The sequence below is a fragment of the Molothrus ater genome, chromosome 22 (assembly GCF_012460135.2).
Source record: "Molothrus ater isolate BHLD 08-10-18 breed brown headed cowbird chromosome 22, BPBGC_Mater_1.1, whole genome shotgun sequence".
NCBI lineage: Eukaryota > Metazoa > Chordata > Aves > Passeriformes > Icteridae > Molothrus > Molothrus ater.
Window position 1 is genome coordinate 4,816,142 of NC_050499.2, and position 26,870 is coordinate 4,843,011.

The 26,870-nt window shown below is 44.4% G+C and overlaps 1 protein-coding gene across 2 annotated transcripts in view; it reads right to left on the reverse strand.

Moving 5' to 3' along the window:
* UBASH3B (ubiquitin associated and SH3 domain containing B) overlaps window positions 1-26,870 on the reverse strand; it is an 81,407-nt gene that overhangs the window by 27,902 nt on the left and 26,635 nt on the right. Inside the window, exon 2 of one of the 2 annotated variants that reach the window (XM_036397320.2) lies at window positions 318-371. In XM_036397320.2, the coding sequence (XP_036253213.1) occupies window positions 318-371 (54 nt within the window). Of the gene's footprint in view, window positions 1-313; window positions 372-26,870 lie in introns of both variants that reach the window. The other variant, XM_036397321.2, reaches the window with a different exon arrangement.

Sequence of the window (26,870 nt, forward strand, 5' to 3'; positions counted from 1 at the left end):
ACCCTGGGGACTAAAATGTGACAGGCAATTACAGAGGCTGCCTCGACCCTCTGCTGACTCAGTTACCTCTGCTTAGTCATTAAAAAAAAAAAAAAAAAAAGAGCATTATTATAACACCTTTGCTGCAGATCACAAACCCTCTCAGCCCAGGCTCATTTCCAGCACTTAAACAGCGCCTCACTAACCCATAAGAAGGGTGTTCTTATTTGCAGGTGCTTTTCACACAACACCCCTGTTTAAACATTCCACATGCTAATGGCTGAAACCCTAAATTCACCATTTCTGCTACTTTTTAACATTTATTACTTCATACCAACCAGTCGCATGCTGCTTGGACACTCCTTCCTCCTGTCGATGCCAGCGCTTTTTGTCTGCAGAGAGAGCAAAATAAAAAGAGAATTTCAGTGCTGCTGGGTCCATTGCTGTGTGTTTGGACACTTTTGGGATGCCCTTTTTGCCCTTTCCAATTCTCCAACCCTTGGGGCATTTTGTTTTTTTTTTTGGATGTGCCACCTGTCAAATCCCCATAAACTGAAGGGCAAAGTCATGCAACCAGCACAAAATATGAATTATGGACCTCTGGCTTTTCCTACTTCCCCCCTTTTTCTTCCATGCACAGAAGCATGGAGGAACTGGGGTTTCTTTTAAGGGACTATGTTTTATTTATCTAAATATAAATCTATATATAAATCTAAATATAAATCTATAATAAATCTATCTGCATTGTAATAATATGCCATTCTGGGGACATGCAGTGCCTTTCCCATAAGCTCACTCACAAAAATGAAGCTCAGACAGAATTCTGTGCAGAACAATGCAGCCCTTCAGTGACAACTGTAAATCAAATTAGAAATGTTCCTAAAAATTAGCAATTAGTAGAGAAACACCGGCATTTAATGGTCTCTTTGCTGGCAATTTCAGCATGAAACCCTAAAAATTTGGGTCTGAAAGTGCAGGAGTTGCAGTGAGGAGAAGAAAAACTCAACAGCCACGAGAGGGCACAAACAGAGATTTTTCAGTTTAGAGAAGTTCCCTGTAGTCCAAAGAGCTCTTGTGCTTCTTTCCCTTCAGGATACCTCTAAATCCCTTTTCCCTCCAGCTGGGAACACCCAGCTCTCCTGTTCAGTGAGTTTTCTGAGCAGATCAGCACAAACAACAGATTTAAACGTGGAATTGTGTTTTCCAAGTGCTCGGCACCAGCAGGGAAAGGAGCTGTGGCTCAGCTCAGCTCTGTGGCACCAGGGACAGCCAAAGGGAGGGATCCACCCAGAACCCAAATGGAGCAGGAATTATGAGTGGAGAAGGCAGAAAATGACCGAAATTTTAGGGTGAAGAGGCACAGACAGAAGGATCCACCCAGAACCCAAATGGAGCAAGAATGACGAGGGGAGAAGGCAGAAAATGACCGAAATTTTAGGGTGATGAGGCAGAGACAGAAGGATCCACCCAGAACCCAAATGGAGCAGGAATTATGAGTGGAGAAGGCAGAAAATGACCGAAATTTTAGGGTGATGAGGCACAGACAGGAGCTCAGATGGGGAAGGTGCAGAATTCCCATGGAAAGGTGATTTCAGAGGGAGCAGATCCAGGCTCCAGCCCCTGGTTCTGGGGTCAGGGACCCTCCAGGACTTGTGGCTGTGCTTGTACCACCCCTTCTGTCTGCAGCGCTGCCTTTCCAAACGCTCTGACAGCCCCGAGGACATTCCTGAACGTCACCCCCAGCCCCCAGGCATGTGCTGTTGACTCAGCTGTGCTCAGCCCTCCCCACCCCTTGAACACACACGTCTTGGTTCCTTTGGAGGGTAAGAGGAAGGCAGAAAGATAACGCTGATAGTGCTGATAATGATAAAAAAACAAAAAAAAAAAAAACAATAAAGGGCTGTGTTGCAAATGTGTGATGATGAAAATACTTCCTCCCCAAGCTGCCCTGATCTGTCAGCAGTGCCTGGAGATCAGCAGAGCTGGGCCCAGCACCTGCCCTCTGGGAGGATGGATTTGGTGGGTTTGGGGTGGTGAACGCTGTGGGCTGGGGCTCCTGCCTTGCTGACCTTGCTCTGCTCTGGAAAATGTTCTATGCAAAGCAGAAACTGCTTTGCTTTGGAAAGCAGCTCAGGCAAAGGAGCTGAAAGAGAAGGGGGAAACTCTCTAAAAGATAAGGGGCACTTCTCTAACAGATAAGGGGGAACCCTCTAAAGGATAAGGGGGAGCTCTTTAAAAGACAGGGGAAACACTCTAAAAGATAAGGGGGAAGTCTCTAAAGGACAAGGGGAGACTTCTCTAAAAGAGAGGGGGGGACCTGTTTAAAAGATAAGGGAAAACTCTCTAAAAGATAGAGGGGATCTCTAAAACATAAGGGGGAGCTCTCTAAAAGATAAGGGGGAGCTGTCTAAAAGATAAGGGGGAGTTCTCTAAAATATAAGGAGGACATCTCTAAAAGATAAGGGGGAGTTCTCTAAAATATAAGGAGGACATCTCTAAAAGATAAGGGGGAGCTGTCTAAAAGATAAGGAGGACATCTCTGAAAGATAAGGGGGACTTGAGGGGGAGCTCTCCAACAGATAAGGGCACCTCTCTGGGAGCAGTGCCTGGGGATTCTTCCTGCCCCGCTTCCACCATTTGTTGGGCTGCCCTTGCTCAGTTCCCTCCCTCCTGTCTGGGTTGTTTCTGCTCTCTGAACCAGAGCTGTGACCCTGCAGAGCTGAGCCCCGAAGGGTGGCAGCGAGCCCTGCCCTCCCAGAGCAGCTGTGGCCCTGCAATGAGCACTTTATGGCATTTCCCGTGCCCAGACCCCAGCCCAGGGCTCTGGAGGCACAGCCCAGGTTCCACCACCACCCTCAGGGACCCTTTTCCTTCACGACCTGGTGATTCCCTGGAACGAACCACTCAGAGGAGCTCTGCTGGGATTAACTGGGGTTAAAACAAAGGGAGGCAGAGAACACGAGGCTGGAGCCACTCCTTTGTCCACCTGTGGTTTCCAGAGCTGCCTCCATCCTCCACAGGGACAACCAACTCCCTTTCCAATTTAATTTTCAGTGTGAGAAGGAAATGCTGCATAAAGCAAACAAAACCAGAGGATATTTTTATCCCAGGACCTGCAATTGAGAGATTTCTTTGGGTTTTTTTGTTTTTGTTTTTGTTTTTTTTTTTGTTTGTTTGTTTTGTTTTGTTTTTCCCTTGTATTGTATTTTTGTTTTCATATTCCCTTATATTGTATTTTTATTTCCCTTGTATTTTTTAATTTAGCGCAAGGAACGATGCTGATGATTGATAAAAGTCTCTGAAAATCCCATCCTGGAGAGGACCCATCCTCCAGCTCCCAGGCCAAAATCAGCTTTTTAGGAGCTGAGCTCCTCAAAACCGGTCCCAGCCATGCAAAAGTGGCCTGGTTTTCACAACTGCTGAGTGCAGTGGGAGCTGGAAAACACATCCTGCTCCTGAGAAAATCAGGTCACTTAATTAGGTGACAAATTATGGCTTAGGTGCTCACATTTCCTCATGCTGGGCAGCAAGTGTTGGCTGGAGCATTGTAAAAAAAAAAATAAAATAATTGTGACTCAGATGAACCAGAAAAGAGGAAAAAGCGAGAAAATGACTTATTTTTCAGAATTTACTGGATGGTATCACTGAGTAACCGTTTCTGGTGATGCAAAATGGGTTCAGGAGCTTCGTGCAGCATCGCTGGTCCCCTGGGGCACCCAGTTCCTCCAGCTCTTGGCTTCTGAGATGAAGTGCAGGGAAATCACTTAAAAGCACCCAGCAACATGGAATAATCATTTTGAACAGAGGTTCTGTGCAGTTGCAGCTCTGGAGAATTTGGGGAAGGGGAAAGGAATCCCTCCTCTGGGGAAGGGGAAAGAAAATCCTAACAGCAACGACTTCCAAATGCACAGCAGGTATTTTATTCAGCAGGGAGGATTAAATGGGTTTGATTCTTCCACTTGAGGTGGAAGACACCTCAAGTGTGTTGAAGAATTAAATGGGTTTGATTCTTCCACCTCAAAGCCCTCCCCATGACACTCCTCAGTGTCAAGGCCCAAGGAAAACCTTTCCCCACTCAATCCCTGGTTAAACAGGGGGAAATATGGCCAGGAAACATCCCAGCTACACAGCTGACCCCAAAATATCCCAAAATATTGGTGTTGCTGCCCTGGCCCCCACACTGATGTGTAAATGGTGCCCATTTTAACCCCAATTTTAGGCAGAGCACAGAGCTCTGGGGGCTGCAGGACTTCACTCCTCACTGCTGAGGGGTTTTTGGCTTCCTGGCACTTCTGGCTGGGGAAAAAATAAAAGGGGAATGTGAATTGAGCTCGGAAATATTCATCAATAAACATAAAATATAATGGCCAAATCCCATTTGCTTCAGAGGAAATGACTGTAATGGGGAATGAGGCATTGGCCATAATGAGAACCTTCAGCCTCAGAAGCACCTCACAAAAATCCTCCCTCTGCTGGAAGCTCAGCCTTCTGCTTCTAGGCCAGTTTAAAAAGTGCTGGGCTTTACCTAAGCCCAGCTTAAAGAAATGAGGGTGAACAGACAGTGGGGAAGCCACTGCAAGCAGCAAGAGCAAGGCATGGGGGGAAATATAATACAGATCAAAAAATATATAATATAATATAATATAATATAATATAATATAATATCATATCATATCATATCATATCATATCATATCATATCATATCATATCATATTATATCTTATTATACTATATTATATTTATAATATAATCTATATTTTATATATCTACATATAAAATATATATTTATATAATATATATCATAATAATATAATATATTATATATTATATCATTGCAATGTAATAATATACATTATATATATTATAATAATATAATACATGGAGTTAAAATATAATTCAGATAAAAAAATACATCACTGAAAAACTGTGCAAACTTCAGGGGGTTGATGCCCCAGCAGAGATTTCCCACTGGCTCTCCTTTAATTTCACTAATTGTGCCACTAGCAGATCTCTGCCTGCGAGAGGGACCTGGTTTTACTTGGAATTTCTGCTCCCAGAGGCTGAAGGAAAGTCCAGCAGCAGCTTCTGCCTCAGCCCCAGCTGCACAGGCACTGAGGGGTTTGGGATTGAGCCCTGCAGGGACGGAGGAAAGAGAGGGAATGGCCAACTCTGCCCCTTCCTCCCACCCCTCAAAGCCCCACAAACTCCTTCCCCCTCAAAAACCCCTCTGAGCATGAATTCCCCACATGAGTCTTCAGCCCATCGAATATTCTGCTGCGTAAATAAAGAATTTTTTAAAAAGATACGATGGAAATACTTCTCTTTCCTCATCAGGTCCCACTCACAGGCCTGCCTGAGGGGGTAAAATAGGAATTACAGCCCATAATTTATGCCAAATCAGTTTGAGAGAAGGATGCTGTCAAACACAGTGTTTTTCCTTAGGAATACAAAATAAGCACCTTCGTTTTTGCTTGTTTGTGCCTGTAAAACATATTTATATAAACATATATTCAACTAGCTCTATGGATCTATTTAAAGCTTGGCTTCTTCCATCTCTGTTGGTTTTTGGTAAAAGAATAGAAAGCAAAATGTTGGCTGGCTCCAGGGAAAGGGAAAAAATAGGAATTTTCTGGCTGCAGCTGCAGTTTGGAGCAGATCTGTCAGTGCAGGTACAGGTCAGGAGCCCAATATTTAAATTTCTTATAAATATTTAAATTTCTCCTTGCCTTATGTGTTAAAGTCATGGGGTGGGAGGTCCTGAATTCAAACTCTGCTCTATAATGTACATGCCCTAGTGATAAAAATGGTGATAGTTTAGTGATAAAAATTCTCCACAAACAGGAAAATTCCCAGTCATTTTTGTGTGTTTTTTCCCAAATTGCCCATCAAGTGACCTTTACAGATCCCTGAATTTTTGCAGTTTTCACCAATTGTTTATTAACAATCCAGCAAGGGGAATGAGTCTGTTTTAGGCTTTCACTAAAAACCTGCACATTGAGGAATGGTTTTGCAAGGAAAATTTCTGTGCATTTAATAACTTGGTTATGTGAAGTAGGGGAAAAAAAAAAAAACCACCCAAATTCCTGGGTGCTACGAATTTCTTAATTATTCCGCACACAAAAACGGCCACAGTGAGGAGTTCCTAAATGTGCCGTGCTCCTCTGAACCCTCAACACGCACAATTCACTCAGCCACCCCCCCAAAAAAGAAAAAAAATAAAAAAAATCATATGATGCTGCTTCTGTTCTTATTTGGGTGACCTTGCTGCTATAAATAGGGCCAGGACAGGAAGACATCACCAGGGATCCAGTTCCTGTTTGGGGCAGGGGGTTGGGGATGTTCCCTTTCTGCATCTGTGAAGGAAAAAAGCAGCAAAACCCCCGTGGTGTTTTTGTGAGGAGAAGGGCTCTGATATGAGAGCAGGGTGGCAGGGTAATTAATTTCTCTCCCTTCACAGAGCTTTAAGCAAAAAGGGAATCGAATAAGGGCAAAAAGTCTGTGATTTCCATTCATCTTCAAAACCCAGTCAGTGCAGCTGCAGCACAGTTTAACATTTCCAGGAGGTCTGAGCACCTTCCAAAGTTAAAACTTGGCAAAAGACAGATTTTACTTGCAAAAAATGGCACTTAAAATTTCAATAACTTCTTAAATTCTCTGTTTTCCTGCCTGGTGGCAGAGAGAGAGAGATCCCTGCTCACGCTGAATTCACTGGGTTTAACTGCAGCCACGTCCCCTCCCAGAGCAGCAGCTGCTTTTGCACCCCAAGATCCCCTTGGGGAACGCGCTGTTCCCAGCCTCTGGGGTCAGCAGGGGCCAGCAGCAGATCCCAGCTGTGGAAAACACCCAGGTCCTGCCTGGAATGCAGCAAATTCCAGAGGGGAAGCTCCTGGGAACAGTGGGGACTGTGAGCTCTCCGTGCTGCATCCCGCAGGTCACGGCAACGCTTAGGGAAGGGGCCTGGTGGGGCTGGAAATTCCCTTTTTCCCTCTTCCCAAGGGCTGCCTGCTCATCCCCAGCTCTGGAACAGCAAACTCTGCTAGCAGGGAAGAGAGGGAAAAAGAAAATATATATAATAATGTGTGTTTGTATCTCCACAGTTTCAAATATTCCTTTTTTTCAGAGGACAAGCAAACTGCAGCCTGGCCACAGCAGGAGGAGGAGGAGGACGAAATGATGATTTTTATGTGCAAAGGAGGATAAAATGATGATTTTTATGTGCAAAGGAGGATGAAGTGATGATTTTTATGTGCAAAGAATGAAGGCCTGGGCATGTGTCTGTTGCTGGAATTTCCCAAGGGCTGGAAATTCCCTTTTTCCCTCTTCCCAAGAGTTGCCTGCTTATCTCCAGCTCTGGAACAGCAAACTCTGCTAGCAGGGAAGAGAGGGAAAAAGAAAATATATATAATAATGTGTGTTTGTATCTCCACAGTTTCAAATATTCCTTGTTTTCAGAGGACAAGCAAACTGCAGCCTGGCCACAGCAGGAGGACGAAATGATGATTTTTATGTGCAAAGGAGAATGAAATGATGATTTTTATGTGCAAAGGAGGATGAAATGATGATTTTTATGTGCAAAGAATGAAGGCCTGGGCATGTGTCTGTTGCTGGAATTTCCCAAGGGCTGGAAATTCCCGTTTTCCCTCTTCCCAAGGGCTGCCTGCTTATCTCCAGCTCTGGAACAGCAAACTCTGCTAACAGGGAAGAGAGGGAAAAAGAAAATATATATAATAATGTGTGTTTGTATCTCCACAGTTTCAAATATTCCTTTTTTTCAGAGAACAAGCAAACTGCAGCCTGGCCACAGCAGGAGGACGAAATGATGATTTTTATGTGCAAAGGAGGATGAAATGATGATTTTTATGTGCAAAGGAGAACGAAATGATGATTTTTATGTGCAAAGGAGGATGAAGTGATGATTTTTATGTGCAAAGAATGAAGGCCTGGGCGCGTCTCTGTTGCTTTCTGGAGTTATGTAAGGTTTTGAAGGCGGATTTCTCTCCCCACATGTGCACCAAGTCATTCCCTAATCCCCTGCTCAGCCAGCTTGTTAAAGCACGAGGAGAGGGAAGTACAGGCTTGTAAAGAGTGGCCGGGATAAAGGCAGGAATGTGGCAGCATTCACCGTTTTCCAAGAGGCTCAGGGTTTGAAGAGGAAGCAGGATATTCCCTTCCTGAGAACAACAACAGAGCCGCTTTTTATGAGGCGTGGGCTTGGCTGTCCAGCCTCTCCAGGTCCCTGCAGGATGCAGGAGGAACAAGGCTCAGGTTTTTGGGCTGATTTGAATCTGTCACACTCCATTAAAATCCCTCTGTCCTTTCATTCTCCCTCCCAGCTGCAAGGCTCTGTCGTTAGGGTTTGCTCATAATCCTGATATTGGTTTTCTTTTTAATTTCTGTTTTGGATGATATTTGCTGTCTGGCTTCCTGGTTCACTTCCTTTAGCTCCTCTCCCCATGTGCTAATCTAAAAGTGCTGCTCAAACAAGCTCTGAAAATAGCAGGAGGCCTGAAGCTGGAGGAATTGAAGAAAATGATGTCTCACAATTCCCTAATAAACCCACAACAATTGGCAGCACCTCAGCTGCCTGCTTCAGACTCAAACCTGCGACTGCAGGGCAGTGGGGGCTCGGGGAAGGAAGGTGAGAAATATCTGCTGCTGTTAAAGCTTCTGCAGAACTGTGGCCATCAGCAAGGCAGCCAGGCAGGGTTAATAATACAAATAAATTCACACTCAACTGGAGCTCATTCAGCAGCGGCTCATCCCCTCCAAAACCTGATTTTAACAGGGGCCAGAACTGACCACGAGCTCAGCACTCACAGGGAGCAGCTTTCATCCCAAAGCCACGGATCCATTTTTAGCTAACCAGGATGACAATGTCTTTGCAAGGAGCCAAGCTGGAGGTTTAAGGATGCTCCAAGGCACCATCTGGAGGCTCCGTGATAGCCAGGAAAGGAAGCAGTTGGCAGCTGATGGGGAAGAAATGAAATCCCACATTTGAGGCAAACACGGCACTTTCCTCTCCCTAATTGCTCCTCTCCCTATCCAGGAATGAGATTTGCCACAGCTCTGGGGTTTTTCCTTTTCAACCACAGCTCCTTTCTCCCACCAGGAGTGGGGTTTGGGCTGGAGGAACAGGGCCAGGTGGCTGCTGCAGTGTCACCAGTGTCCCACTGCCACCTCCTGCCTGATCTTTGGGGCAAACATGGCACTTTTCTCACCGTGATTGCTCCTCTCCCTTTTCAGGAATGAGATTTGCCAGGAATGAGATTTGCCACAGCTCTGCTTGTTTTTCATTTTGCCACAGCCCTTTTCTCCCACCAGGAGTGAGTTTGGGCTGGTGGAACTGCTGGAGAAATAGGAACAGGGCCAGGTGGCGGCTGCAGTGTCACCAATGTCCCCCTGCCACCTCCTGCCTGTCCATTGGGGCAAACATGGCACTTTCCTCTCCTTTCCTCTCCCTAATTGCTCCTCTCCCTATCCAGAATGAGATTTGCCAGGAATGAGGTTTGCCACAGTTCTGGTTTTTCTTCCTTTTCACCACAGCCCCTTTTTCTCACCAGGAGTGAGATTTGCCAGGAATGAGATTTGCCACCGTTCTGGTTTTTCTTCCTTTTCGCCACAGCCCCTTTTTCTCACCAGGAGTGGGTTTGGGCTGCTGGAGCTGCTGAGGAATAGGAACAGGGCCAGGTGGCTGCTGCAGTGTCACCAATGTCCCCCTGCCACCTCCTGCCTGTCCATCTGTCACAACCCTTCTGCACTGTCCCCAGTGCCCAGCACAGCGCCACCCACCCTAATTTGGGGAGGGGGATCCTCTCCCTGTGCTCCCTTTGTTCCCCATGTCCTCCACAGCCCCACTTTACCCCTCTGTACATTGAATTTTTTTAGTAGATCTTTAGGAAGAAAAAGAAAAAAAAAAAAAGCCACAAGTAGCACTTTAAAGTGCCAGTGTTAACATTTTCCAGCTTCTTGGGGTTTCAAAACAGGAAGTTTGGGGGCGGTGCAGTTGCACAATTTGCCAGAAGCTGCTGTTCTGTGAAGCCGGTGACACGGGGCTGTGCCAGGAACCCGAGCCCTGGTGGCCACCAAGGATGTGACCTTCTGGGACCGATTCCCAGCGGGTCTGGATGCGCTGGAGGAGCCCTGGGTGAGCTCCTGCTGGAGGAGCTGGTCTGTCCTGCACAGAGCTGTGCTCAGGGGGCCTTTCCCAGGCTCAGAGGGGGAGTAAGCAGAGGTAACACAGCCCAAAGCTCAAACAGAGCCCTGAGCTGCTTGGTTTGGATCTGCTGAGGAAACCTGGGGTGTCAAACCCCTCCTGGGTGAGACTCCAGGGCTCTTTGAGTGCTGCACACCCTCACAGGGGCAGGCGGAGCTGCTCTGAACTCGCTCTGCTTGAGCTTTGGGATTGAGGCGCAAACAGCAGGTTTTGGTCAAAACTTTGTTAGCTTGGGTCCTGCACGACCAAACCATGGAATTCTGGGATGGTTTGGGTGGGATGGGGCTTGGAGATCTTCTGGTTTCACCAGGGACATCTTCCACTATCCCAGGATGGTCCCAGCCCCATCCAGCCTGGCCGTGGGCACTTCCAGGGATCCAGGGGCACCCACAGCTTCTGGAAAGCTCTCCCAGAGCCTCACCACCCTCGTGGGGAAGGATTTCTCCCATAAATCCATTCATCCAGTGAAGAAGGGAATATCCTGTGCTTGCCAAAACTGGGGGAGCTCAGCCACTCCCATCCCAGCATCTGCACTCAGCCTAATCTGATGTTCTTTTCCAGGGCTCAATTCTCGTGGTTTTTGGGGAAAATCTTCACCTCCCCATGCCCCCAAATGTCTGTTTAACACCAAAATAGAGACCTCAACAGGACACAGCCATGGTGTGGATCATAAAATACCAGCTCTGCACTCAGCCTAATTTGATGTTCTTTGCTAGGGCTCAATTCTTGTGTTTTTTGGGGAAAAAATTCACCTTCCCATGCCCCCAAATATCTGTTTAACACCAAAATAATTCTGCAGCTGTGTCAGAGACCTCAACAGGACACAGCCACGGTGTGGATCATAAAATACCAGCTCAGCAGGTCTCTCCTCCATCACTTCAGTCTCTGCTGAGAATTTCTCCCATAAATCCATTCCCTGCTTGACTCCCTCTCTACCCAGTGAAGAAGGGAATTTCCTGTGCTTGCCAAAACTGGGGGAGCTCAGCCACTCCCATCCCAGCATCTGCACTCAGCCTAATTTCATGTTCTTTGCCCTGATAATTTTTTTTTTTGTTCATTCTCAGCCCTTCTTTTCCTCTCAAATGCTGATTTTCCCTTCTTTGGGGGCAGCGTGTGCCCATCTCAGAGGCTCTGCGTGCTTGTGGGCTCCCAGCTCTGCTGAAAAGGCAAAGCCCAGGGAGGGAAAATGGGAAGTGCATGCCTGGCATGAAGCTCAGCCTGCTCTCACACCCAAAATAGACTCAGGCAAAGCAGCAAGAAGGAAGTCTAAGAAATTAAGGAAGGTGGAAGGAAGAAGAAGGGTGGGGTGCTGAAATAGTTGGGTCAAAGGCAAAAAGAGAGACTCAAAATAGCCTCCTGCTCTAGACAGCTCTGTTCAGGAAATTTTGGAAGCCTTGTTGTTTTCAGTAATGCACAAAATTCACAATATTCCAAATTAGGATTCCTCTTTTTTTTTTTTTTTTGTGTGTCATCTAGAGAAGACCAATATTCATTATATCAATGTTCGTTATATCACTATTCATCATGTCAATACAATGTAAATATTCATTATGCCAATATAATGTAAATATTCATTATATCAATATGATGTCAATATTAATTATGCAAATATTCATTATGTCAATATTCATTATGTCAATATTCATTATATCACTATTATGGCAATATTAATTATATCAATATTATGTCAATATTCATTATGTCAATATTAATTATGTCAATATTCATTATGTCAATATTCCTTATATCAATATTCACCTGGGAGATCTGGTCAAAGAAGCCCAAAATGCTGTAGGACAAGGGCAAAAAGGGGTTAATCAGCAGAGGATGAGGGACATTTGCCACTGACTAAAACACCCCCAGAACAGAACTGGGGCTGGGAGTCCCCATGTGGGGGTGAGAAAACACACACAGGGCTCAGGCTGTTGCCTCAGAGGGTTTGAAGTGTGTGGTTACAGCACTGAGCTACAGCTGAAGTCAAAGTTTCCACCAGGGGAAAGAGAAAACAAGCGAGGCAGCAAGCTCTGCTCTGAATTTCAGTTTGGGGAGCTGAACTTGGTCTCCTTCAGGTCACTTTGGAGTCCTCAGGTGATAAAAAAGCTATAAAAATGTGCAATTATTTTGCTGTTATAATCAGGATAAGTTATAAACGCGTGGCCAGACTTTAAACTCTAATACCAGAATAAATATTAAAAATGACCCTGCAGTGTCTGGCTCAGTAATCTGGATTTTCTTTTTAACGTGAGATCTAACCAAGAGACTCCAAAAAGTTTCAATCCTCACTAGGGAAGGGTTAAAAACCCCCACATTAAACATAAATACGTTTGAATCCTAAAAGGGAACAGGAAATGAAGAATTGTGATAAAGTGAGAAACAATGAGATAAAGAAGGATCTAAGAATTTAATGAGAAAACTTCACCACAGACTGGGAAGATTTCCCTGCATACTTTCCTGATTTCGTTCAGGCCTGTCAGCTCTAAGTGTGGAGCCTTTTTATTCCTCTATCTGATCCTGCAGAATCTGTCAGAGAATTACAAAAAAAAGCAATAGGAAGACTTTAATGAGACCTGGATTTAGTAATTATCCCTACACCAAAGAGTACTTATGCATCTCTTTAACTCCAAGCATGTCCTTACAGACGCCAGCCCTGCTCTTATGCAAAGCAGGTGCTGCAAGGTTATTAAAAATCATCAAGGCTTTGGCGCTCTTCTTCCTTCCAGCACAATTTCCAAGGATTTTAAACCGAGTGTTTGCTGTGATAAAAGGAACTTTGTTCAGCTCCTTGAAAACCTGGGGATTTGGTGCTGGCAAGAGCACAGGGGTGTGGTTTTTGCTGGTGGGCTTGCTCACAAAAATCCCCTCAAGCAACAGAAGTCTGGCAAAATGTCGGAACCCAGGAGATTCCTCTGGCTGCCCTGGAGGACTGGAGACCCTGGCAGAGGGCTCAGAGACCCTGGCACAGAGCCCAAGACCCCCCTGTGCCATGGAAAAAATTACCAACCTTATATGAAGAATGACAAACCACAAAAGTTTAAGTAGAATGATAGCGAATTTATCACTGGGTGAAAATGTAGAATTTTGGGGTTTTTAGCACGGGGGGTTCAGGGGGCAAGATGGAGGGATCTGGGCAGGTCCAGCCTTTCTCCTTCTTCTTGGCCTCCATCTTCTGCTGTGATGGTGGCACTTTGGGATTGGTTTAGAGTAGAAGCTCAGTGTCTAACACAGGTGATGGGTATTGGGAAGTTATGGTAAATATTGTACAGGTAGTTTTTAGTATAAAAGATAACACAGCCCTGGGGGCAGGCAGAGTGCCTGGAACTGTCCTGCTGGACGGACCTTGGCTGGACAGGAGAAAGAATTTTATAGATAAGGAACAATAAACAACCTTGAGAGTGAGAAATGAAGAGTTCTGAATCCTTCTTCGACCTCTGGGCTGGGAAAAGAGACTTTCTAACACATCTTGGGGTCACTTCTTGGGAAGATTTGTGCCTTGCTTTTCTCTGTGAAGAGAAATGTGGGGCTGCACACCTGGCCCTGACAGGCCAAGGAACCAAAACCCCATCACTGTGGGTAACAATCTCCACATTGCATTCTGCTTTGGCACAAACACAGGCACAGCAAATAATAATTGTTCTTCCTTTCTCCGAGGTTCAGAGAATGTGAAACCCAGAAATATTCTTGGGAGGAATTGTTCCTTGCTTTTCTCTGTGAAGAGAAATGGGGGCTACACACTTGGGCCTAATAGGCCAAGGAACCCAAACACCATCACTGTGGGTAACAATGCATTCTGCTTTGGCACAAACATGGGCACAGCAAATGAGATAAGAATATTCTTGGGAAGATTTGTGCCTTGCTTTTCTCTGTGAAGAGAAATGTGGGGCTACACTCTTGGCCCTGACAGGCCAAGAAACCAAACCTCCATCACTGTGGGTAAACAATCTCCACATTGCATTCTGCTTTGGCACAACACAGGAGCAGCAAATAAGATAAGAATTGTTTTTCCTTTCTCCAAGGTTCAGAGAATGTGAATCTCAGAAATATTCTTGGGAAGAACTGTGCCTTGCATATGTACATTCAGGCTGGATAAAACCCTCAGTAATCTGATATCGTGGCTGTTTTCAGCCAGGGACTTCCTGAAGTCCTTTCTGCCTGAATATCAAAGAATGCTATTCAATTCTCATCACAACAATACTCTCTAAATCCTCCCTGCCTAAAATTTCTATAGTTCAAAAATACATTTCTGCTTATCTGAACAGTGTGTCATGAGATACATATTCTCTGTTCTTCCTCTACAATGTAAACTGTGCCAGACAATATTATAGACAGAATAATCACTGAAATCTATAAATTTACAGATCTACACATTGCTATATTTTCTACCAATCTCTCTGTGAAGAGAAATGTGGCTACACTACAATCTAATGAAATCTCCTTTTCCCCCTCCTCTCACCATCAAAATTTTAAGTTTTGACACCTAAGAGGTGTGAAATGGGGTGGGAAGAGATAAGGGCAGATCCCTCATTCCTTTTTCCCGAGAAAAACTTGTGTGTGAGCTGAGAGACACAGCCTGGCCTGTCCTTCACCTCCTTGGCCAAGATTTCCGTGGGTGTTCTGTGATTGCTTGGGTGTGCCCGTGCTCACAGGGGTCTGAGGATGAGGGAAGAGACGAGGATCTGACTCCATGTTTCACAAGGCTGATTTATTATTTTATGATATATATTAGATTAAAACTGTACTAAAAGAATAGAAGAAAGGATTTCATCAGAAGGCTGGCTAAGAATAGAAAGAATGAATAACAAAGGTTTGTGGCTCGGACAGAGAGTCTGAGCCAGTTGGGCTGTGATTGGCCATTGATTAGAAACAACCACATGAGCCCAATCCCAGAGGCACCTGTTGCATTCCACAGCAGCAGATAACCATTGGTTGCATTTTGTTCCTGAGGCCTCTCAGCTTCTCAGGAGGAAGAATCCTAAGGAAAGGATTTCTCATAAAATATCATGGCTACACTTGGGTACCTAAATAGTGCCAGATTTGGGGTTTCCCTTCCCTTCAGACCTTTGCCCACGAGGACTCCCAGCTGAGCTGTGCTGCCTGAGCATGAAGTGGCTTTTCCCATTTTTTTTTTTTTATTTTTTCCCTCCTTTCCCACATCTCCCACCTCATCCCAGCACTGGGGACACATTTCCTGCCATGCCAGGGCTGTGTGGGATGGATGCTCGCCTCGGAGCCCTCGTTATGCAGGCTGAGCTCTGCAGGCAGGTACTGGCAGACAGACAGACAGACAGACAGACAGGCAGGCAGGCAGGCAGACACAGCCCAACCCCCCCACCATGAGCAGCACCTCATTTCCAGAGCTCAGCTCTCCCCCGCACCTCGGCAGCGCTGCTGCTGTGGGGGTGTGCTGCTAAAATTATTCATGGGGGAAAAAAGAAAAACCAGAAGAAAAAAAAAAAAAACAAAAAAAAACCCTTTTACAACTGAGAGCTGAGCCCCATCTTCTCTGGGTTTCTGTGTGTGGCTGATATCTAGAAAGCAGCCTGAGAAGTGCAGTTTTTCTTTCCTAAACACACAAGGAGCCTCTTTTTCCATCTGTTGCAGCCTCTGTTTCCATCCTGCTGAGGAGGCAGCCTGCCCTGGGGGGGAATCACGGATCCAGGGACAATTCCAGGCACTGGCACTCACAGCAGCATCAGGAAGGAGGAGAACACCTGGCAGTGCTCAAAAGAATAAATAAATAAATAAAATAAAATAATAAAAAATAAAATAAAATAAAATAAAATAAAATAAAATAAAATAAAATAAAGTAAAATAAAATAAAATACAATAAAATACAATAAAATACAATAAAATAAAATAAGTAAAATAAAAAAGAAAATAAAATAATAAATAAAATAAACTAAAATGAAATGAAATAAAATAATAATAAATAAGTAAAATAAAACAAAACAAAATAAAACAAAATACAATAATAAATAAGTAAAATAAACCAAAATGAAATAAAATAAAATAAAATAATAAATAAGTAAAATAAAATAAAATAAAAAAGAAAATAAAACAAAATAAAATAAAATAAAGTAAAATCATAAATAAAAAAAATAATAAAATATCTACTATTTCAAAATAATATCTGTGCTTCCCTCCCTCCACATGTCAGAGTGGGGTCCTGGGAGCTGGGACAAGAAAAATGGATAAATAAAATGAGTGGCAGGGGCTTACAAAGGTTGCTTGCAAAGCTCTCGTGGTTTTTAAAGGTCAGTTTGCTCTGCAGTGGTGAAGGACCCAAACTCGTGTGAGCTTCCCTTTTGGTAAATGTTTAAGAGCTGCCTCGTGAAAAATAAGCAAGAAATGAGAATTTGTCAGTTGAGAGGAATTCTATGCAGTAAATCTCAAGGAGTGGTAAGAGACAGAGTCATGGAATCACAGAATGGTTTGGGTTGGGAGGGACCTTTAAATAATTTAATCCATCCCCTCCATGGCAGGGACACCTTGTGCTGTCCCAGGGTGCTCCAAGCCCCATCCAGCCCGGCCTTGGGCACCTTTGAACCTTTCCTGTGCAGTGAGGCCTCTCTTTTCTCACTGCAATCCTCTTTGTTCTGCAGTTTAATGTTTCATGCTTTCAGCAAAGCACCTTGGCAAACAAAGTGCAAATAAATCCCGTGGAGTGAGTGAGGCTGCAGTGAGCGATCAGGGCGAATTCTGTGGGTACCAGGCAGACCCTGGTGCCATTTGGGGGTTTGGGGATTTTTTTGGCCCAGCTCTGCCTGGATTCCTGTGGAATTGCCTCCATCCTGGCAGGCAGGTGAACGTGCTGAGCTGCACAGAGGCTTTCACAGCAGCTCAGCATCAGCCTAATTTTGCTCCCAGTGGCATTGAATGAGGCAGAATTAGGCTGGAGCTGAGCTGCTGAAAGCTGCATCCCATCTCCCTCTTGCTGGAGTTGCCTAAAAATAAGGAGTCCAATTAAATCTACAGCAGTACAAAGTATGAGGGAATGTATAATTAATTTAAAAAATCAAAGGCTGTCTTACAGCGCTGATCAGCATTTAGCAGTGCTGCCACCAGCTCTTACTCTCTTCATTCTTCCTTTTTAATCAGTGATTATTGTTGGATCTCCTGACAGTGTGATCACATATTCTGGTGCTGTTTCAACAACTGCATTCCCTGGGAGCTGTAAACATACCCACAGGAGGAGAAGGAGAGAGGGAAAAATTTATTACCCTGGTCCTGACATTTAACTGGAGCCCTGATATTGGTGAAGGAGAAAAATTTGCTCGCTGTGATAGTCAAGGCTTTCATTTGCAGCACAGCCCTGGCGAGAAACTAAAAGCTGAGAGAAGAAATTGCACGTCCAAGGTCACCTCCCAGAGTTATCACCCTCCTTATTGCTGTTTTTCTGTGTCCAGCACTCCCAAAAACAAAAAAGGGAATATATTTTTTTTTTTTAGTCTACCAGGACAGCATGAGGGCTTTGTGTGTCACAATGCCCTGTGCCCCTGCAGCTGAGGGGAGCTGCAGAGTTTGAGCTGCTGCATTTCTGCTGGCAGCGATCCCCAGGAGCTGCACTGGCTCCATCTGGGCCCCCAGAGCAGAATCTGCCTTTTATTTTGGGTGCCAGCTGCTCACAGTGGGACAACAGCGAGGGTGGCTTTGTGTCACTCCTGTGTTGTGCTCACATTTTCCCTTTTTGGTGCCATTTCAGGCTGAATCCCTCCTTTTGTGGCTGGGTTATGCCCAGATTTCCCCATTTTCCCCCTTTCCTGGTGCCATTTCACACTGGATCCCTCCTTTTATCTGGCTTATGCCCAAATTTTCCCATTTTTCCCTTTCCTGGTGCCATTTCAGGTTCAATCCCTTCCTTTGTGGCTGGGTTTTGCCACTTTTCCCCTCTTCTGGTGGCATTTCAGGCTGGATCCCTCCTTTTATCTGGCTTATGCTCAGATTTCCCCATTTTCCCTTCTTTGGAGGCATTTCAGGCTGAATCCCTTTCGTTTTATCTGGCTTATGCCAAGATTTCCCCATTTTTCCTTTCCTCGTGGCATTTCAGGCTGGATCCCTCCTTTTATGTGGATTATGCCCAGATTTCCCCCCTTTCCCCTTTTTTGGTGCCATTTCAGTCTGGATCCCTTCCTTTTTATCATGGTTATGCCCAGACTTCCCCATTTTCCCCTTTCCTGGTGCCTTTTCAGGCTGAATCCCTTCCTTTGCAGCTGGGTTGTGCCCAGATTTCCCATTTCCCCTTTCCTGGTGCCATTTCAGGCTGGATCTCTCCTTTTATGTGGATTATGCCCAGATTTCCCCATTTTCCCTTTCCTGGTGCCATTTCAGGCTGGATCTCTCCTTTGATCTGGCTTATGCCCAGATTTCCCCATTTTTCCCTCTTCTGATGCCATTTCAGTCTGGATCCCTTCCTTTTTATCAGGGCTATGCTCAGATTTCCCCATTTTCCCCTTTCCTGGTGCCATTTCAGGCTGGATCTCTCCTTTTATGTGGCTTATGCCCAGATTTCCACATTTTCCCCTTTCCTGGTGCCATTTCAGGCTGGATCCCTCCTTTTCTGGCACAGTTCAAAGTCCTCCTGCTCCCGGAGGGAATTCTGAGAGGAAGCCACGCCAGAGCCCGGCAGTGGGGGCGGGCAGGGATTGTTCCCTGACTGTTCCCCTCTGCTCAGGGACCTGCTCCAGCCTTTCCAGGGCACCTTGGCCGGGCTCTGGGGGCCTTTCCAAGGAGCTCAGATGATTCATGGGCTGGAAAAGGAGTGGAATGTAACCCAGACATGGATATCACCTGCTGCCACATCAGCTTATGGGAAATTCCTCCTCCACTCTGCCTTTCCTTGCAGTGCCTGCCCCATCCCTTTTTTCCTCCATGGGTGATGGGATCCCAGGGCTCCTTCACAAAAATCACAGTGCAAACCTCTCTAATTACTATGAGCAGGCAGAAAATAAATAATTGTGAGAGGTAAATTATTCCCAGCCTGGTCCCTGAACTCCCAGGGTGAGTCTGACTCACCATTTCTTGATTTTCAACTAAATACCTTTTGTAAAAAAAAAATAAAAATTATTAAATAAATTTTAATAATTAAGTTATTATTAATAAGTTTTAAATAATAAGTCTTAAAACAAGGTTTTTATAACAATAGTTTTATAATAATTTATTTTAAATCATTTTGATAACAATCTATATAATTTATTTATATAATTTAAATAATTTACATTATTTATTATTATATTTTTATTCATTCATTTATTATTTATATTTTATGTATTTTTATAATCATATATTTCTATATATTTTATATATTCTATATATTATATTTATATATTTTATATATATATTATTTATATTTTTATAATTTTATAATATAAATATATATTATTTATGTTTATTATTAAGATGTATTTATTTATATAATTTAAAGAATTTATATTACTTATTATAATATATATATTATATATATTATATAAATATATATTATAATTTCTATTGCTTATTATTTATTTAAATAATTTAAATAATTTATTATTTTATAATAAATAATATAAATTTTATATAAAATATAATAATTTTATAAATTTTTGGATTCAAAATTATTAGGGAAAGATCAGCCCCCCCTAAGTGCAGGGAGATTCAGGGGAAGGTCTGTCCCTGCTCTAGGTTGGTGTAGAGCAGCTCAAGGAGGACAGAAAGGGATCTCAGACTTCTCAAGGGACTTTTATTTGTACAAACATCAGCCCTGGGCTGTGTTAGAGTTTTTCTGTCTGTTAAACCTAAAAAAGAAACTTTTCTTTTCAGTTTGAAACACAATTTCCTGCATTATTTAATAATGTTCAGTGCCTTTCTGAAGGATCACCCCTCCCAACGGATTCAGGGCTCCAGGATCCAACTCTGCTGCTGTCAGATTTAAAAATAAAGATCTCCACATGAGTTTTTTTTTTATGTAAGGCAGAGTAATTTTTACTTCTCTGCTGCCTTTGCTGACTGGGCACTGCTATAGGCTGCTCTGAACGACGCATTTGAAGTTATTTTTGCAATGTGTTATTACCCTCAAGTTGCATCTCTCCCTTTTTGATGCATAATTTAGATTTTAGCCTCTCATAAATTACACGCCTAAGGAACTGCTGATGCTTCTGGGAGAGAGAGAGAAAAAAAAAATAAAGACTCCCAACAACAATCAAAAGCCTGTACAAAGTATTCTTTGTGGAGACTGCTCTGGATATGAACACATTTATGCTTCTCTGAGTTTTCCCCTATTTTTGTCTCTGGGATGTTGACACAAACACAGAACTTCTATTGTTGGCTGATTCACCAAGATCAGGGTGAACTCTCCCATCATCTGCAGCCTCAAATCCCCAGATGGACGGATGGGGTAAAAAAGAAATAAAATCAGTTTGATTTTTCTAATGGAGAAGTTTCTTCCTTGCAACACTCTCCAGGAAAAGCAGGATTATTAAAGCCCTGAGGGGGTTGGAATAACTCAATCTCCTGCTGGATTTGCTCCTATTCTGCTGCTTGATGTTGACAAATCTGTTTATTTTTGGGTGCATTTTATCCTTTGCTCAAAATAGAGGTAAGGAGGTCTTTGCCTGTTGCTGCTTTCCTTTAGGTTACCATAGAATTTCTTCCAAAAGCTGCTGGAAAAAAAATTTAAAAATTCCCAGTGGCTTCCAAATGGCTCCGGCCTGAACATTTCCAATGTTGGTGTGGGAATTTTGGACAAGTGGATGAAATGCCACAGCTCCCTGCTCAACCTGGCTTCAAATTAGTAATGCCAGGTGTGAAGTTAATTAAAATCAGGGAAAATAAACTTTCTGTTGCAAAACAAACTGAAGATTTCTGCAGGCTCTGCATTGTACCCCAGTAATTTTAACTGAGTTAATCTGCTGTTTCTGAGGTTAAAAAGAAGAAATTATTGCCTGAAATTATCTGTCCAAAGAAAACTGAGATAAAATGGGGAATGGGGGAAAAAAAGGTCAAAAATTGATGTTTTTGTAAGTATTGGAGGCAACATCAGCAGGTTTTTAAGTGTGTAATTTACAAGGGAAGTGCTTCAAATGAAATCAGGTACTTAAAAAAAACCAGCAAAGTGTGGAGGACATAATCACCTTTGAAGAATTTTAAAAGCCTTTTCACATTTGTATTATTCGAGCTCCTCACTCCTGTAATTTCACCTCGGTTTTGCTGTTGTCGATGTTTGAATGGCGCAGCTCCTTAAATCAAGTGATTATTTCAGAATCAACGAGTTTCATTAGAAAAGGGAAAGTCAACCCATGTCCTTCCTGCCTGGCAAGAAAATCTAAAGAAAACAACTCCAGTGTGTCCTAAACCCTTATAGGAATGAAAATGAATCTCAAGTTTTAATGTTCTAATAATTAAATCTCAGTCTTTAAGCCAGGCCCAGGAGTTTCTATCCTTGGTCAGACCCTGAGTTTTGCAGATTTCTGTTGGAGTAGGTGCAGGATGGAGAGAAAGAAAAAGCTCAGAAACTCCAACCCTAAAACTTTGTAGCAGTTCCCCAGAATGATTAAAAATCAGTGGCAGATTTTGGGATGGGTTGCTGGGAGGTTCACCTGGAGGCAGCTTGGCTTTGTCATCCCCAGGGAGAGGAAAGGTAACGCCACTGCCCCAAAGGGCTGGAATTGCCTTCAAAAGGCCCTCAAACAATAACCTTTGAATGGATTCCATCACTTCCTGATCAACAAAACCTCATTTTCTCTGCCTTATCTGGGTGCCAAGTGCTGTGCCGGCGCCACAATGCAGGCATTGTTCCTGCAGCCCCGGGCTCAAGTGTACTTTGGTAACTGCTGCTCTTCCCAACACCAGCCCGGCTTTAACTCCTTCCAGCTGCAGGAGCCTCTCCCAAAAAGGCTCGTGTTGTGATTTCGGGGTTTATCCCAGAACCTCGGGTCCCTCCCCTGATAATTCCCTGCCAGGTGTGTCAGTCCCCTCTCCTTTCCCCTCCCAGCGCTGTCTGTCAGTCCTGAATTCCAGAGGGGCATCAGTGATGGGCAGATCCAAAGGATGCCCTCTGTCCCTGGGGGCATTGGGCCATCCAGGTGTCCTTTGTCCCTTTGTCCCTCCCCTCCTGTACCTGGCTGGTTGTCACAGACACATTTTATGAAAAATCCTTCCTCCTGAGAAGCTGAGAGGCCTCAGAAAGGAAATGCAAACAATGGTTATCTGCTGCTGTGGAATGCAACAGGTGCATCTGGGATTGGGCTCATGTGGTTGTTTCTAATTAATGGCCAATCACAGCCCAGCTGGCTCGGACTCTCTGGTCAGTCACACGATTTTATTATCATTCCATTCCATTCCATTCCATTCCATTCCATTCCATTCCATTCCATTCCTTCCAAGCCTTCTGATGAAATCCTTTCTTCTATTCTTTTAGTATCGTTTTAGTGCATCATTTTCTTTTAATATAATATATATATCATAAAATAATAAATCAGCCTTCTGAAACATGGAGTCGAGATTCTCATCTCTTGCCTCGCTTGGTGACCTCAGGTGATGAAAAATTCCACAGTTGGTGGCTCCCTGCCCCTTCCCTGCCCCTCTCCCCGGGGTTCAAAGGAGCAGCAGCCACGGGCTCAGGGAGTTCTGTGGGAGCTGGTGCTGATTCAGAGGTCTGAGGGCCAGAATAAAGCTCTGGATCCAAACCCTCCATCAGAACCGACTCCTTTCCTTCACCATCCCCTTAAAGCTTCTCCACAGAGGGAAACCTGAGGGGCAGCCCCTGTTATGGGGGAAGCTCCATCCCAGCACCACCAGAGCTCCTGCAGGCCTGGACTTGTCTGCAGTGCCCAGCTGCAGCACCCAGCCAGGCAAAAGTGTCTGTGGGGTGAAACACCACACATCCAGCCGGCCAAAAGTGTCTGTGGGGTGAAACACCACACACCCAGCCGGCCAAAAGTGTCCCTGGGATGATGTTTTGGGAGATAAACAAAACTCCACAACTTTGTGGAAGTTCTAAAGCCGGTGTGTTTATTACAGCGCTGGACGCGTGTGGGGATCGTTCCCCTAAAATGGCGTGTGTACCTCTGGGAACTTCAGGTCCCTTTTTATCCCCCTCTCAGACACACATCCATACAATTTCACAATAGATTCATATTCCTTTTTACGAATTTTGCATGATATTTGCCGCTAGTTCTTCTTTATCAGGGAGAATTCCTAGGTCAGGCTGAGCTGCTCTCACAGCAGCCTCTGTCACCTTCTGTCTCTCTCTTCCTTATCTCTGTCCCTCACTGAAGCAGCTTCTCTGAGCCTGGGCTTTTGCAGTCTGACTACACAGCAAGCCACATGCTTAAAGATGTGCATTCTACCTAAATCAAAATGGATTTCTACCCTGGAAGATTTCCCCTCTGCCTCATTGAAACACCACACACCCAGCCAGCCAAAAGTGTCCCTGGGGTGAAACCCCACAGTGCCACTACTTAGTTCAGCAGCAGGAGCCAGACAAGCTCAGGCACATCCTGTCCAGCTATATTGGTAATTATTCCAATATAAAAGGTTTTCTTTTCTTCTTTTTTTTTTTTTTTTTTAATTTTTTTGGTTTTTTTCTTTCCCCACGAAGAACAGAAAGGAACCCAAACCTGCGACTCTCAGTGTTAGATAACATGTAAATGATGGTGAGTCATAGTGGAAAATCGTAGATAAAAATTGCACAAAGGCTTATTTAAGCAGCATCTCATGATTCCTTCCCTGTGCCTGAGCGTGTGAGATGTACTCACACACACACTCTCCAGAATAATGCTACTATTTGTCCATCCCTCTGCCCTGCAGCTGCCTTGGAAGAGATGAGAATAAAAATCCAGAATAAAAATGCACTTTGGTATCCATATTCATATTTTCATATTCATTTCACATTCCCCACCGAGGCACGAAAACCCTGGGCCAGATTTAATCTCTGGTACATTTGTGACAAACACCCCAGTTCCCACACTTTTTCCCATGGGAAATCTTTGCTGGGCTTTTTGCTGGGTCACAAATGGGATATTCCTGATTTACAGCCTGGAAAAGGTGCAGCTGCTGGGTGATCCTAAGAACCCAAAGCCTGGGGATGGACTCCAAGGGATGATTTCCCAGATTCCACTCCAAGAACCACACAAGAACTGCTTGGAAAGAAGGTCAGGACAGGCAGAAGATCTCACTTGTGGCAGGAAACACTGAGAACAAGGTGCTGTTTTTTTTGGTTTCCCTCTGTGCATGTGGTGTTTCTGTAATTCAGCAGCAGCCAAGCTCTGAAAACAAACCCAAAAGAAGAGCCAAATATGTCAGTAGGAGCTGGAGAGCAATCCCAGCAGTGCCTGAGAGTTTAAGGATGGGAGATGTTCCTATTTTCTCCTGAATCGGAAACCTGCATGAAATCTTCTGCTAAGGAAACATCCAGAGGGGAGAGAGAAAACAGCTCAGCCAAAACAAAAGATTCTAATTCCTGAAGGACACAGGTTCACGAATAAGAGCCAGAAACCGTGGCTGGATTTCTGGAGAAAAGCTGAAAAAGTGCATTATATTGTGGAGAAGGAGTTTCCATCTTACTCATCCTGCCCAGAATTGTTCCCAGTGGGATCCTTTTATTTCCCTCTCCAGCCCAGCTGAAGGAACAGGGCCAGCCTGGACCTCACAATTAGAAATGTTCTTCTTAATGCTCCCTCCTAATTTGTCTGCTTATTTCCATGCATTAGCCTTTATGAGCTTCACGAGGCCACCTTAATTGCATATTGCATTTCCTCCTGGCTGCTCGGGGAAGGGCTTTTTTCTTTTTTTTTTTTCTCTTTAATTTTTGCATGGATTGAAAGCAGAGTTTGGAGGCAGAGTGCTGGGAGCAGGGAGATCTGGCAGGGACCATCATCATCATCATCATCATCATCATCATCATCATCATCATCATCATCATCATCATCATCCCCATCATGTGGGGAGCACCCAGGTCTGGGATCACAGCCTTGCCACTCAAAATCCCCATTTTATTCCTTTCATTCCCTCAGGGCAGCTCCGCATTTCCCTGCTGTGCCCACAGCTCCCTCCTGGAGGTGCCTCAGCGAATTCTTGGCGATTCTTTGCTTGCTGAGCACCTCAGCTGGGATTTTCACAGCACCCTGGGGTGGGAGCTCCCCAAATCCCACCCACCTGGCTTTGCCAGGCCTTGCTCAGCTCCTTCAGCCTCCTCTGGAAACTCCACCCCCGAAAGAATCCCTGAGCCAAAGCTCACTTGGAACATCCCTGCTGGAATGGAGCTCAGGGACTCCCGGAGGGAAATCATCGCCAGGGTGGTGTGGCCACAAAAAATGGCCACAAAAGTGTCCACAAAAGAGACCCCAAAACTCCTGTGCACAGGCAGAGGAGCAGAAAAAAAATCAGAAAAGTGCCTGTGCACAGGCAGAGGGGCTGAAAAGACCCAAAAATTGCCTGTGCACACATAGAGGAGCAGAAAAACCCCAAAAAAAGCTCCTGTGCACACACACGGAGAGGCTGAAAAGACCCAAAAAGTGGCTGTGCACAGGCAGAGGGCAGAAAAAAAAACCCCAAAGTTGTTGTCCACAGATAGAGGAGCAGAAAAAAATCAAAAAGTGCCTGTGCACAGGCAGAGGCGCTGAAAAAACTCAAAAAAGTTGCTGTGGACAGACAGAGGAGCTAAAAAAACCCCAAAAGTGGCTGTGCACAGGCAGAGGGGCTGAAAAAACCCAAAAAGTTCCTGTGCACAGACAAAGGGGCTGAAAAGACCCCAAAAGTGCCTGTACAGAGCAGGGGGAGATGCAAAGGCTCAAGGCTGCTCCAACCACCAAGTATCAACTTCATCCCCCAGCCGCCTCCCACACAGCACCAGAAATAACCTGCAATAATTTCTTGAAGTGTGTCTGTGTTGCAGTTACGCGTTTAATGACTTAAAGGGAAATCATTTCGCTTCGGAATAAAGGTGGATTTTCCATGGTTTGAAGGGAAGCAGGGCTCCTGCACCCAATTCCCTGAGTTTTTCTGAATGCTTTGCAGCTCTCAGTGGATTGAACCCCAGGCTGCTGTCTCAGGTAGTCATTACCCTCATTAAGAGAGAGAAAACCACAGCACAAATGGGCTCAGCAGCTAAACTTAGCACAAGGTAATTCAGTGAGAGAACAAGGAATGAGAGAGTTCTCCCATCCTGCCTGCTGAATATTAGAAGAAATAAAAATCCATCTCATCTTCCTGCTGCTCCTGTTGTTTGCTGCCTCAGGCGTTGTCTTTTTGTGGATAATAATACATTCAGGGCAAAGAGTTAAGCAGAAATGTTTGTGGCAGGATGCTGGGGACATCATTCAGAAAGAGGAGTAGGAGGAAGCACACACAGGAAAATTTCATGTTGGAATTATCCAGGCTCACTGGGGATGGAAGCATCTGACTGAGTCACGTTCTGCATGTTATTAACATGGGGAAGAGTTCACATCCCTGGATTTGTCTCTGGAATTGTCCCCCCTTTTCTGAAAGTTATTAACATGGTGAAGAGTTCACATCCCTGAATTGTCCTGGAATTGTCCCCCTTTTCTGAAAGTTATTAACATGGGGAAGAGTTCAAATCCCTGAATTGTCTCTGAATTGTCCCCCCTTTCTCAATGTTATTAACAATGGTGAAGAGTTCACATCCCTGGAATTGTCTCTGGAATTGTCTCCCCTTTTCTCAATGTTATTAACATGGTGAAGAGTTCA